The 15,077-nt window shown below is 39.9% G+C and overlaps 1 protein-coding gene across 1 annotated transcript in view; it reads left to right on the top strand.

Annotated features, from left to right (window-relative positions):
• The window catches only part of LOC132899519 (guanine nucleotide-binding protein subunit alpha-11-like), a 30,262-nt gene that overhangs the window by 5,747 nt on the left and 9,438 nt on the right, over nt 1-15,077 (top strand). The window contains exons 4-6 of the mRNA XM_060941480.1: nt 2,536-2,690; nt 8,361-8,489; nt 14,670-14,799. Of these exons, the coding sequence (XP_060797463.1) occupies nt 2,536-2,690; nt 8,361-8,489; nt 14,670-14,799 (414 nt within the window). The remainder of the gene's footprint in view (nt 1-2,535; nt 2,691-8,360; nt 8,490-14,669; nt 14,800-15,077) is intronic.

The raw sequence follows: 15,077 nt of genomic DNA, 5'->3' as shown, positions 1-15,077 counted from the left end.
AGTTCAAATAAAAAAAAAATGCACAGAACATCTATACTTTTACTTTCAAGAGCTCTATACGGTACATGAATACACAATTTAGAAGCATCCTTATATACATATGCCCACCTCCTTCCCCTTGTAAGATGAATTTGCATGGCCTGTATGTGCAAATTGGAACATCATACATATGTTCAAAACTAACTTTTAAACAAATTTTTTTTTTGAGTGAAACTTTCAGTGAGATTTTCCCATTTTCTCTGCAATTTGCCACATGCCAATTCCCAACCACCAGCCAGCTTTCTCCTGTCATATGACATCTGCCAAACAGGTTGGGTGAAGGCAAGCACATTTTTCCTCTGAGACACTTGAAGGCAGCAATAGTTCGACATCTTGTCGAACTCTTGCTCATGCTCCAAGTGTATCACAAGGCAGCACAAAACACTCGGAGGAAAGCACTATCTGCATCTTCCACACATGTATATGAGCTTACAGATGCTTACAATGTTAGTGTCTCTCTGACTGATGAGAGGGCGAGAGAGAAAATTGCATCCCCTCCCACCCAGAGAGCAAACGCTTTTTTGTTGCACCACTCAAGAGACTCCAGCTCCCTGTTTCGTAAAGGAATACAGTAAAACTGCTGCAGTGATATAGTTTCACACAGATTAATTTTCTCAAAATTATTCAATTATAAAATACTTTGGAAAGTTTAGGGCTGCTTTAAATACATCAGGCTTGTGTATCTGCCAGTGGCGTCCCACCTCACACCTAATGCTCACAGGATAAGCTTCGGATCCAGAGTGACCCTGACCAAGATGAAGCAATTACTGAAGATGAATGAATGAATTTCACATTATGGATACAGATAAAGTATATAGAGGGAATATATACAGTGGTGCTTGAAAGTTTGTGAACCCTTTAGAATTTTCTATATTTCTGCATAAATAGGACCTAAAACATCATCAGATTTTCACACAAGTCCTAAAAGTAGATAAAGAGAACCCAGTTAAACAAATGAGACAAAAATATTATACTTGGTCATTTATTTATTAACGAAAACGATCCAATATTACATATCTGTGAGTGGCAAAAGTATGTGAACCTCTAGGATTAGCAGTTAATTTGAAGGTGAAATTAGAGTCAGGCGTTTTCAATCAATGGGATGACAATCAGGTGTGAGTGGGCACCCTGTTTTATTGAAAGAACAGGGATCTATCAAAGTCTGATCTTCACAACACGTGTTTGTGGAAGTGTATCAAGGCACGAACAAAGGAGATTTCTGAGGACCTCGGAAAAAGCGTTGTTGATGCTCATCAGGCTGGAAAAGGTTATAAAACCATCTGTAAAGAGTTTGGACTCCACCAATCCACAGTCAGACAGATTGTGTACAAATGGAGGAAATTCAAGACCATTGTTACCCTCCCCAGGAGTGGTCGACCAAAAAAGATCACTCCAAGAGCAAGGCGTGTAATAGTCAGCGAGGTCACAAAGGACCCCAAGGTAACTTCTAAGCAACTGAAGGCCTCTCTCACATTGGCTAATGTTAATGTTCATGAGTCCACCATCAGGAGAACAACAATGGTGTGCATGGCAGGGTTGCAAGGAGAAAGCCACTGCTCTCCAAAAAGAACATTGCTGCTCATCTGCATTTTGCTAAGATCACGTGGACAAGCCAGAAGGCTATTGGAAAAATGTTTTGTGGACGGATGAAACCAAAATAGAACTTTTTGGTTTCAATGAGAAGCGTTATGTTTGGAGAAAGGAAAACACTGCATTCCAGAATAAGAACCTTATCCCATCTGTGAAACATGATGGTGGTAGTATCATGATTTGGGCCTGTTTTGCTGCATCTGGGCCAGGACGGCTTGCCATCATTGATGGAACAATGAATTCTGAATTATACCAGCAAATTCTAAAGGAAAATGTCAGGACATCTGTCCATGAACTGAATCTCAAGAGAAGGTGGGTCATGCAGCACGACAACGACCCTAAGCACACAAGTCGTTCTACCAAAGAATGGTTAAAGAAGAATAAAGTTAATGTTTTGGAATGGCCAAGTCAAAGTCCTGACCTTAATCCAATGGAAATGTTGTGGAAGGACCTGAAGCGAGCAGTTCATGTGAGGAAACCCACCAATATCCCAGAGTTGAAGCTGTTCTGTACGGAGGAATGGGCTAAAATTCCTCCAAGCCGGTGTGCAGGACTGATCAACAGTTACCGGAAACGTTTAGTTGCAGTTATTGCTGCACAAGGGGGTCACACCAGATACTGAAAGCAAAGGTTCACATACTTTTGCCACTCACAAATATGTAATATTGGATCATTTTCCTCAATAAATAAATGACCAAGTATAATATTTTTGTCTTATTTGTTTAACTGGGTTCTCTTTATCTATTTTAAGGACTTGTGTGAAAATCTGTTGATGTTTTAGGTCCTATTTATGCAGAAATATAGAAAATTCTAAAGGGTTCACAAACTTTCAAGCACCACTGTATGCTGATTGTGCATCTTCTTCTTTTATTTTTTTTGTAAATTTTCCTTTCGCAATATCTATAGGTATACGCCCAACTGATTCAAGCTGTAGATATCCATCAGGTGAGCCAACTAGAGCAAGGCTATGTGGATGCTATTCAGTGCCTGTGGGCAGACACTGGACTTAAAATCTGCTACAGTCGCAGGCGAGAGTACCAACTACTGGATTCCACTGAATAGTAAGTTCTGTTAATTTCATTGTAGGATAACAGTCAAACTGAACAGTGTCATTCATGTGTAGTAGCCTGAGAGATACAGCTCAGTAGATATTAGCCAGCTCATGTAGGCTCATGTAGGCTGAGACAGATTGGGTAATGCAGTTCCTTGTCCATGCACTTGATTGATTGTCATTTAATAGAAGAAAGAAATGACAATAATCACCGTCAGTGTCTGTGATCTCCGACAGTTTCCTTTGGAAGCACCAGAAGCACTAAAGGAACATAAAATATAATTCTATTCAACAGATTTTTCTTTGGCTTACTCTGAGATGCAAAATATACAGAACCAAATATTTCCACTAGATGGTGCTACATAGCTGGTTGTGAAATGAAGGCCCACCCATGAGATTACTCCTCTGAGTATCACAAGAGCAGTTTGTCATCTTCATTGCACTATGGAGACACCATAACAAATTTGTATGCATTATAAATGCAGTGTAGAAGTGGATCATACATGTATTTCATTTTGAATTTCAAATGTTCAGTTGTCGGCGGCACGGTGGTTAGTGCTGTCGCCTCAGAGCAAGAAGGTCCTGGGTTTGAGCCCCGTGGCCGGCGAGGGCCTTTCTGTGTGGAGTTTGCATGTTGTCCGCGTGGGTTTCCTCCGGGTGCTCCGGTTTCCCCCACAGTCCAAAGACATGCAGGTTAGGTTAACTGGTGGCTCTAAATTGACCGTAGGTGTGAATGTGAGTGTGAATGGTTGTCTGTGTCTATGTGTCAGACCTGTGATGACCTGGCGACTTGTCCAGGGTGTACCCCGCCTTTCGCCCATAGTCAGCCGAGATAGGCTCCAGCTTGCCTGCGACCCTGTAGGACAGGATAAGCGGCTACAGATAATGGATGGATGGCTGTTCAGTTGTGCACCCTTAAGCAGCTAGGATTTATGTGTAACCAGAGTTTTTATCCCCGCTGGCTGAAAGGCCCGAAGGGGGATTATGTCATGGCGATGTCCGTCCGTCTGTCCATCCCGGGAAGGGTGTTCACCTTCTGAAATCAACTCCTCTCACAATTTTTGGAGGAATTTTATGAAACTTGACAACAGGCATTGTTATATGTCGGTAATATGCACATTGTAATTTCCTTAAATTCAGTCACATTTTACCAGAGTTACAGCCGTTGATTAACAAAATTATAATTTGACAATTTTATGAGAGTGTGTTTTCCTTCTGAAATCAACTCCTCTCACAATTTGTGGAGGAATTTCACGAAACCTGGCAAAAGGCATTGTTATATGTCGGTAGTACGCATATTGTTATTTTGTTCAATTTGGTCGCATTTTACTAGAGTTGTGGCCCTTGATTAACAACCTTGTACGTTCACAATTTCATGAAGGTGTGCTCGCCTTCTGACATCAACTCCTCTCACAATTTTTGGACGAATTTCTCAAAGCTTGGCAAAAGGCCTTGTTACAGTATATGATGGTAATACGCATATTGCGATTTAATTTCGTTTGTGAAAATTTTACCAGAGTTTTGACCCTTGATTAAATAACTTGTACTTTGACAATTTCAGGAGGGTGTACGTTCTTCTGAAATCAACTCCTCTCACAATCTGTGGAGGAATTTCACCAAACTTGGCAAAAGCCTTTGTTATATGACAGTTATACGCATATTGACATTTTGTTTAATTTGGGCAAATTTTACCAGAGTTATGCCCTTGATTACCAAACTTGTACTTTGGCAGTTTCATGAGGGTGTATTAAGCACTTATAGCATAGATATAGTTGCCAGCGGGGGATATTGTGCTCTCAGAGCACTCTTGTTATTTTAGTCACAGTTTGCGCCACCTGAGAACCATATCATATTTTGATCAATGCATAATGAACAGCAATAATGCTGGCACAAAATTAGACCTATCAGCTACATGCTATGATCAGCAAATTTGTTTATGTAATGGCAAAATTGTGTAGTGTAGAATAATGTCACAACTTCGAGCTTTGCAGTAAAACAACAAATCGTAGCTCCCTTGTCTGTAACAGGCCTTTCAGGAATCACTCAGAAGTAAGCGACAGAAAAAAATATATCATAAAGACAAAACAGCTTATGACAAGCTCATTAACTAAGCTAACGCTTAGTTTAGCTAGCTAACAAAGTGAACAACACATGAGCTAACTAGCGACGTATTAGCTAAATTTACAATGTGTACAAAGTGGATTGTACTCGCAGTTAAGTTCTAAGTAATGGCTGTTTAGGTGCAACTGATCAGGCAGAAATTTTTGTCAATTACTTTTACAAAACAAAAAACAGCACATTCTCTGTGTATCTTTAGTTATAGCACTATCACTGCTTACCTGTCAAAAAAAAAGTAGCACAATGTTTGAAGCTTTTTGGTGCATAACACAGCCTTTATTATTATTATTTTTTAAAGATAAATAATTGTTACTGTGTCCTTTGTGGTATAACCTGCTTTATGTGCATAATGAATACAGACATCTATAGGTTACAATTCAGTGCATGTCTTTAATTATGGGCTTATGTTGAACACCGAGAAACTTAAATACGTTCTTAACTTCCAGTACACTGTAAAAAAAAATAGTTGAGAATACTTTAAATTTCAAGGCAACCGTCTGCATTAAGAATTTTATGTTTTGCCAACGATGTGCCCATGATAATCCAAACTATGATAAAACTGTTATCTTTATTAAGAATTCTTAATTAAGTCAATTTTCAATTCCTCATTCTGCCAACATAGATTTCTCTTTTTGCTGAACAGTGGCATTCACAGTAGTGCAAAAAGGCAATTGAGGTTATCACAAATTTTTTTTTTTTAGATTTTTTTGGGGCTTTTTTTCACCTCTATTTGGATAGGACAGCGTAGAGACAGGAAATGAGCGGGAGAGAGAGACGGGGAGGGATCGGGAAATGACCTCGGGTCGGAACTGAACCCAGGTCCCCGGATTTATGGTATGGCACCTTATCCACCACGCCCCCGAGGTTATCACAATTTATCATTAAACTATACATGCCTTTTTTCATTGTTCTACACAATTACAAAACTTTAAACCCACGTCATGGGTATGGCATTGTGGCTCCGGTGGATAAGGCGCCATACCATAAATCCGGGGACCTGGGTTCGATTCCGACCCGAGGTCATTTCCTGTCTCTACACTGTCCTATCCAAATAAAGGTGAAAAAAGCCCCCCAAAAAAGTCTGATAACCTCAATTGCCTTTTTGTACTACTGTGAATGCCACTGTTCAGCAAAAAGAGAAATCTATGTTGGCAGAATGAGGAATTGAAAATTGACTTAATTAAGAATTCTTAATAAAGATAACAGTTTTATCATAGTTTGGATTATCATGGGCACATCATTGGCAAAACATAAAATTCTTAATGCACTGTTGCCTTGAAATTTCAAGTATTCTCAACTATTCTTTTTTTACAGTGTACTTGATATTGTGTCCTGACTTCTTCACACGTACAGTATAACTAAATGCATCTTGACTTTGTTTTTAGAAAGAGGTAGCGGCGCTTTATAGAACATGATATGCAGTGAATGATAGGATTATTATAGCTCTAATAATGCTAATAAAAACAGCACCTAAAATATTTTTATCACCAAAAAAAAAATCTTAACAGGAAGTCATGAGTTTTTAGGATTTCCCCTTAATTAGGTTAATGCTTTTCCTTTTGCATGTTTTAATTTTGAAAAAGAAAACACACCCACACCAGCACACAATTACTTATCATTAAACCAATACACGAGCTTGCAAATAGAATTGTTTATCAATTAATTACACTCTACATTACTGATTATCATCTAATTTCCTGTAATGGACAAAGCGTGGGATTTTGCTGTTAGATTTTAGTGCTAGGTCTTTCAGCATCACTGACTTGCTTCCTGCCTCTCTTGCTTTCTGTCTGTCCTCTTCTATTTCCTCATTCTGTCTCTCTCCTGTCTTTCGATTACTCAGTTCTCAGAACACTTTCATGATAAGAAACACAAACAAATCCTGGACAGCATTTAATTAAGACACGCAGCCTAAACTGGCAATACCAACAATTATAACACAATATACACATCTTTAAAGGAAACAGCGTCCATGTGTTGTCTGGCTAATTAACTGTGTTATATGTATATATGAGACTTAATGTTCATGTGAAATGTGACTTTGTGATTATGACAGTATTTCTTCATAAGATTGTTTCTCAGTCCTGATCGTTGAGTACCAGTTTCCTGCACATTTTATATTTTATATGGTTTTACCGGGGGCAGCTGATATATTTTAGCTACAGGGCTAAGTGTCTCCATCTTTCAAAGATAAAAATACACGAGTTAAATGTTTCTTTGTCATTGTTGTTGTCGTTGTCTTAAAGTTGATTATTTTGGACTTTTGTGGAACTGAGCGCAACAGCACCACCGGTGATTGTAAGAAAATTAGAAGAAGCAAAGCTGGGGCTGATTTCCTTTTTGCCCAGACTGTAGACTCATGCACCCTATCAGGGAGCATTGTGTTGGTGATTATACAGAGTGAGGGTAATGGGCTAATATTTAGGGTAATATTTTTAAGGCCGGGGCGGCACGGTGGTGTAGTGGTTAGCACTGTCGCCTCACAGCAAGAAGGTTCTGGGTTCGAGCCCAGCGGCCGATGAGGGCCTTTCTATAGCCTCGGTCACAACCGGCCGTACGTGCTCCTACGGCTGGTCTACGTGCAAGAAACGCACGGAGGGCGCGCATGTGATGTGCTGATTTGCGAGCTGCAGACCGGCCGCAGAGGTTCTTTGTCATGTCAAACAAACTCTACGGGTGCTTATGTTTTTTCAGGTTGCAAGACAAACTTACAGCCAACGTGCGTCTTTCTCCACGAACAAAAAAAAAAACGCAGCGATTTGGGAAACGCCAAAAATCGCACAGCCAAAAAATCGTACGTCCGGTTGTGACCTAGGCTTATGTGGAGTTTGCATGTTCTCCCCGTGTCTGCGTGGGTTTCCTCCGGGTGCTCCGGTTTCCCCCACAGTCCAAAGACATGCAGGTTAGGTTAACTGGTGACTCTAAATTGACCGTAGGTGTGAATGTGAGTGTGAATGGTTGTTTGTCTCTGTGTGTCAGCCCTGCGATGATCTGGCGACTTGTCCAGGGTGTACCCCGCCTCACACCCATAGTCAGCTGGGATAGGCTCCAGCTTGCCTGCGACCCTGCACAGGATAAGCGGCTACAGATGATGGATGGATGAATTTTTAAGGCCATGTTGTTGACAAATCTGTAACAAAGCATCAGCAATGACTGAGAAGGTGCACATGATATACAGTTGTGGGTGTTTTGTTATGTGGACTATTTACTATATAATTATTTTCCCTAAAATGAATTTAGAAGAGAAACTAAAAGCAGATAAACTAAGCACATATTGTCCAATCAAAATATGGTTTACACAAAAGGACAGATGAGAACTGTGCATTTAGTGTCTTTTATTGTTTGAAAAAAAGAGTTACAGCTTTTCTGTTTATCATGTTTGATATTTGGAGGAAATTATTGATAGATATTAGATCATAGTGCTCCCATCTAACATAGGAGCTGGTCCTGATTTTCACTGTTCCCAACACACCAGTTCAGGCTTGATGAAATGAAAATAGGACAGGGTTAGTCCATAGAGACTGAGAATCACTCATGCATTATAACAACCATCCCTTTGTAGCTTCATGACGAACCTGGAGCGTATCGCGGCCCATGACTACATCCCCACTGCTCAGGATGTGTTGCGGGTGCGTTTTCCAACCACTGGCATCAATGACTACTCCTTTGTAGTTGAGAAGATCACACTCAGGTAATAATATTAAGCACACACAGTAACACCAGTTTCACTAGGGGCACAGTTATTTGTGTGATCTGCAGTACTGTGGAAGCTAATGATGCTCAGTAGAATCGGAGTCTCTACTCTGCTGACTGTTTACCTGTCACACTTGATTTATTCAAATTAATTGCGATGGCATTAGAATTTCTCGGACACGGCATCGTGTCCAAGAACATTAATGTTCTCTGTCTAGCCCATTTCCTCCATTTAAATGGATGACATGATCAAACCGAGCCATTACTTTGCAAAAAACTGTGGCGAACAAAAAAAAAAAAAACTGTTTTGACTGAGGTACAACAACCATTATAATTGTTAATATTAGATGCCTAATGTGGTGCTCATCGTATTTGTCTGTGCTGTATTTATATCTCATAAATAGAGCCAGCAGAGGGAAAAAGAATTTGGTTTGATGGTGACCTCTCAGCTTTTTTGCACTAAAACATTTCATTAGCAGACTGAGTAACTTGTTTCATGTTCACCAGCTTAGTGAAAGAGACGATAGCTGATTAGCAATATAGTGGATAAATTTACATTGTGAAGAAAATGGACTGCTTTAGTAATAAACATCGAAGTAATAGATGGTACTAAGAGCTGCAATTGATCACACGTTTTCTGAATTACAAAAGGCAGCTGTTTAGTTTAGCTAGCTAGCAGTGAAAGTAGTATTATCTGATTAGCAACGTATTAGCTCAGTTCACAGTGTGAATTTCTGTATTTGCACAATTTCTGTATTTCTGAATTTCCTGTTTGTAGCAGGGGAAAAAGAGTTTGGTTTGATGGGGACCTGTCAGCTTTTGCTCCCCCCCCCCGTCACTAAAGCACTTAATTCGTCATCTATATAACTGTTTGTATATGAGCAAGGTAGCTGTTCACTAGCTTAGTAAAGCAGCACTGGCTAACTAGCAACATACTAGAGCGGCGGCTACAATTATCAACACTTTAACGATCTTTTGGCCATTGCAAAAATAGAAAAGACTTTCAATATGTACTGTAAATTATGCATGAATAATTACTCAAATTTCCACTGGGGGGGAAAAAAAAGAGTTGATTCCTGATTACTTAGCTTATCAGATCACGTGACACTGTTCCACAATTATTGACACCTTTGTCTACAGTTACCGACACCGTTCCACAATTATCGACACCCAGATGATTATTTATTTTTTAAAAATTGCTTTGTGGTATTAAGTTAACAAAACACAGTTTTTATTTACAACCCCGATTCCAAAAAAGTTGGGACAAAGTCCAAATTGTAAATAAAAACGGAATGCAATGATGTGGAAGTTTCAAAATTCCATATTTTATTCAGAATAGAACATAGATGGCATATCAAATGTTTAAACTGAGAAAATGTATCATTTAAAGAGAAAAATTAGGTGATTTTAAATTTCATGACAACAACACATCTCAAAAAAGTTGGGACAAGGCCATGTTTCCCACTGTGAGACATCCCCTTTTCTCTTTACAACAGTCTGTAAACGTCTGGGGACTGAGGAGACAAGTTGCTCAAGTTTAGGGATAGGAATGTTAACCCATTCTTGTCTATGTTCTATTGTGAATACAATATCAGTTTTTGAGATTTGTAAATTATTGCATTCCATTTTTATTTAGAATTTGTACTTTGTCCCAACTTTTTTGGAATCGGGGTTGTAAAATTTGTTTTACGTAGACTTATATTTAGTACAAAATATCTTTTATTTCAATATATGGATGTCGGTGTTGACGTAAATGAGGAAGTAATTCTAATGCTTATAAACAAATTAACTGTTAATGTTTAGTCTGTGTCAGAAAATCTTTTTGTTCCACTTTCTACCCACTTTCTAAGTACCGTATTTTCGTAGATCACATTTTGTCAATCGTTCGTTGTTGTTTGTATTAATTTCTAGTTTTGTAGTTTGCCAATAAATGTCAACAGGCAATTGACATTATAACCACATGAAAATCCAGGTCAAAGGTCGCATGTCATTCCTCCAACCAAAAAATAAAATGTTTCCTGATATTGTAATATCTCATCTCATCTCATTATCTCTAGCCGCTTTATCCTGTTCTACAGGGTCGCAGGCAAGCTGGAGCCTATCCCAGCTGACTACGGGTGAAAGGCGGGGTACACCCTGGACAAGTCGCCAGGTCATCACAGGGCTGACACATAGACACAGACAACCATTCACACTCACATTCACACCTACAGTCAATTTAGAGTCACCAGTTAACCTAACCTGCATGTCTTTGGACTGTGGGGGAAACCGGAGCACCCAGAGGAAACCCACGCGGACACGGGGAGAACATGCAAGTCCACACAGAAAGGCCCTCGCCGGCCACGGGGCTCGAACCTGGACCTTCTTGCTGTGAGGCGACAGCGCTAACCACTACACCACCGTTCCGCCCATATATATATATATATATATATATATATATATATTTTTTTTTTCTGAATGGAATAGAAAAATCTGAATATTTCAAGCATGTAATTTTTTATATGCTAGGAATTTAATTCTGGTCTAATTCTATTTATTGCAATAGAATTCCAAATACTCTATAAGCATTCCATTCTGTTATGAATCAGAAAAAAGTTGTTATAAATCACAGCACTTTTATTTTTTTTCAAGTACTTCATCTACTTCAACAATGTTACACAAAGATCGATCCATAACAGCTGTAAATGTCACTTAATTCCACAGGGTGTCGATAATGATGGACTAATGATCACTATTATCGACACCTCATGTGACTTCTCAAACACCCATTTAGATACAAAATGGCGACTGTCAAATGAAAGAGTAAGAAACAAAGTAGGTTTCGACAAGGAGATCATGAAATATCGGTGAATTTGATAAGTAAAACGTGTCCATGATCTTTCCACCATGCTTACCTGTGATGATAACATTCAGGTTTTCCTCAAATTGCTGATTGTGCTAAAAAAATTCCATCTCAGGTAACGAGCTGTGTCATCAGACGACAAGATCAAAGGGCGAGGCGGGTCTTCCGGTTGATTAATTAACCGATAATAACTGTTGTAACTGAAACTCACTTTTGTAAAATTGTTTTTTTTATTGGTAAATCTGAAACGGTGTCAATAATTATGGACTGTTGATAATTGTAGCCGCTACTCTAGCTAAATTTACAGTTTGGAAAAAATGCACTAGCAATCCACATCTTAGCGATAGTCTGTAGTAATAGCTGTTTAGCTGCAACTGATCATAGAAAGTGGCGGCATGGTGGTGTAGTGGTTAGCGCTGTCGCCTCACAGCAAGAAGGTCCTGGGTTCGAGCCCCGGGGCCGGCGAGGGCCTTTCTGTGTGGAGTTTGCATGTTCTCCCCGTGTCCGCGTGGGTTTCCTCTGGGTGCTCTGGTTTCCCCCACAGTCCAAAGACATGCAGGTTAGGTTAACTGGTGACTCTAAATTGAGCGTAGGTGTGAATGTGAGTGTGAATGGTTGTCTGTGTCTATGTGTCAGCCCTGTGATGACCTGGCGACTTGTCCAGGGTGTACCCCGCCTTTTGCCCGTAGTCAGCTGGGATAGGCTCCAGCTTGCCTGCGACCCTGTAGAAGGATAAAGCGGCTAGAGATAATGAGATGAGATGAGACAAAAAGGCATCTGCTTGCTACCTTAGCTCAGTAGCAAGATATTAGCTGAATTTATGATCTAAACTGTTTGCCAGCAGGGGAAAAAAAGACTTTACTTGATGTAAAATTGTCAGCTGTTTTGCACTAAAGCATTATCATTATTACAGTTAGGTCCATATATATTTGGACACTGACAAAAATTTTGTTTTTTTTTTTACCTGTTTACTGAAACATATTCAAGTTGTAGTTATATAATGGACATGGACATAAAGTCCAGACTTTCAGCTTTCATTTGAGGGTATCCACATTAAAATTGGATGAAGGGTTTAGGAGTTTCAGCTCCTTAACATGTGCCACCCTGTTTTTAAAGGGACCAAAAGTAATTGGACAATTGACTCAAAGGCTATTTCATGGGCAGGTGTGGGAAATTCCTTCGTTATGTCATTCTTAATTAAGCAGATAAAAGGCCTGGAGTTGATTTGAGGTGTGGTGCTTGCATTTGGAAGATTTTGCTATGAAGAAAACATGCGGTCAAAGGAGCTCTCCATGCAGGTGAAACAAGCCATCCTTAAGCTGCGAAAACAGAAAAAACCCATCCGAGAAATTGCTACAATATTAGGAGTGGCAAAATCTACAGTTTGGTACATCCTGAGAAAGAAAGAAAGAAAGAAAGAAAGAAAGAAAGAAAGAAAGAAAGAAAGAAAGAAAGAAAGAAAGCACTGGTGAACTCATCAATGCAAAAAGACCTGGACGCCCACAGAACACAACAGTGGTGGATGATCGCAGAATAATTTCCATGGTGAAGAGAAACCCCTTCACAACAGCCAACCAAGTGAACAACACTTTCCAGGAGGTAGGCGTATCAATATCCAAATCTACCCTAAAGAGAAGACTGCATGAAAGTAAATACAGAGGGTTCACTGCATGGTGCAAGCCACTCATAAGCCTCAAGAATAAAAAGGCTAGATTGGACTTTGCTAAAAAACATCTAGCCAGCACAGTTCTGGAAGAACATTCTTTGGACAGATGAAACCAAGATCAACCTCCACCAGAATGATGGAAAGAAAAAAGTATGGCAAAGGCGTGGTACAGCTCATGATCCAAAGCATACCACATCATCTGTAAAACACAGCGGAGGCAGTGTGATGGCTTGGGCATGCATGGCTGCCAGTGGCACTGGGTCACTAGTGTTTATTGATGATGTGACACAGGACAGAAGCAGCCGGATGAATTCTGAGGTATTCAGAGACATACTGTGTGCTCAAATCCAGCCAGATGCAGCCAAACTGATTGGTCGGCGTTTCATAATACAGATGGACAATGACCCAAAACAAAGCCAAAGCAACCCAGGAGTTTATTAAAGCAAAGAAGTGGAATATTCTTGAATGGCCAAGTTAGTCACCTGATCTCAATCCAATTGAGCATGCATTTCACTTGTTAAAGACTAAACTTCAGACAGAAAGGCCCACAAACAAACAGTAACTGAAAACCGGTGCAGTAAAGGCCTGGCAGAGCATTAAAAAGGAGGAAACACAGCGTCTGGTGATGTCCATGAGTTCAAGACTTCAGGCAGTCATTGTCAGCAAAGGGTTTTCAACCAAGTATTCAAAATGAACATCTCATCTCATTATCTCTAGCCGCTTTATCCTGTTCTACAGGGTCGCAGGCAAGCTGGAGCCTATCCCAGCTGACTACGGGCGAAAGGCGGGGTTCACCCTGGACAAGTCGCCAGGTCATCACAGGGCTGACACATAGACACAGACAACTATTTACACTCGCATTCACACCTACGGTCAATTTAGAGTCACCAGTTAACCTAACCTGCATGTCTTTGGGCTGTGGGGGAAACCGGAGCACCCGGAGGAAACCCACACGGACACGGGGAGAACATGCAAACTCCACACAGAAAGGCCCTCGCTGGCCACGGGGCTCGAACCCGGACCTTCTTGCTGTGAGGCGACAGCGCTAACCACTACACCACCGTGCCGCCCCCGAAATGAACATTTTATTTACAATTATTTAATTTGTCCAATTACTTTTGAACCCCTGAAATGAAAGGATTGTGTTTAAAAAATGCTTTAGTTCCTCACATTTTTATGCAATCATTTTGTTCAACCCACTGAATTAAAGCTGAAAGTCTGAACTTCAACTGCATCTGAATTGTTTTGTTCAAAATTCATTGTGGTAATGTACAGAACCAAAATTAGAAAAATGTTGTCTCTGTCCAAATATTTATGGACCTAACTGTAAGTCGTCGATTTATTTGTGCCATGCTTTTAACAGTAGACATTGTTGCAAAGCAGCTTTCCAGAAAAATAAAGGTTTTAAACATATGAACTAATACATTTATGCCTAATAAATTTATTTATCCCTAATGAGCAAGTCTGTGGCAACAGTGGCAAGGAAAAACTCCATGATTAGCAGTGTGATTAACTGTTTGTGTAGGATGAGAGCAGCTGTTTCGGGTTCAGCTTGTAATATGGAATATGGCCAAACTATATGTGGAAAGACTGTGGTATGTGGTAAAAAATGCTTCTGATTCTGTCTGTTTCACTATTTACATCTGTAACACACATGCACACTGAAACAGGATTGTAGATGTTGGGGGACAGAAATCAGAGAGGAGGAAATGGATCCACTGCTTCGAGAATGTGACGTCGCTCATCTTCTTGGCTTCACTTAGTGAATACGATCAGGTCCTGGAGGAGAACAACAGAGATGTGAGTGGATGAGGGGTTTTTTTTCCTTGTCAATATATTTTAATGCTTTTAGAACATACATGATGCACAAATACAGCAGGGGAATGGCGCAGACATTTAATAAAACCATCAAATTAAAAAAAAGCACAAAAAACAACAACAAGGAAACAGTCCAGAGAGGAGTTAATTAAATAATTACCATGCAGTATCTCTTATCCAGAGGTAAGAGGCATTGTCAACTGTTGTACATACAAAATAAAAAGCTTCCATACCACTTCAAATTTCCCTGTGAATTGTTT

The sequence above is a fragment of the Neoarius graeffei genome, chromosome 15 (assembly GCF_027579695.1).
Source record: "Neoarius graeffei isolate fNeoGra1 chromosome 15, fNeoGra1.pri, whole genome shotgun sequence".
Classification (NCBI taxonomy): Eukaryota; Metazoa; Chordata; class Actinopteri; order Siluriformes; family Ariidae; genus Neoarius; species Neoarius graeffei.
Note: the sequence above shows the minus strand (reverse complement) of the source record. Positions and strands in the feature narration are given on the sequence as shown.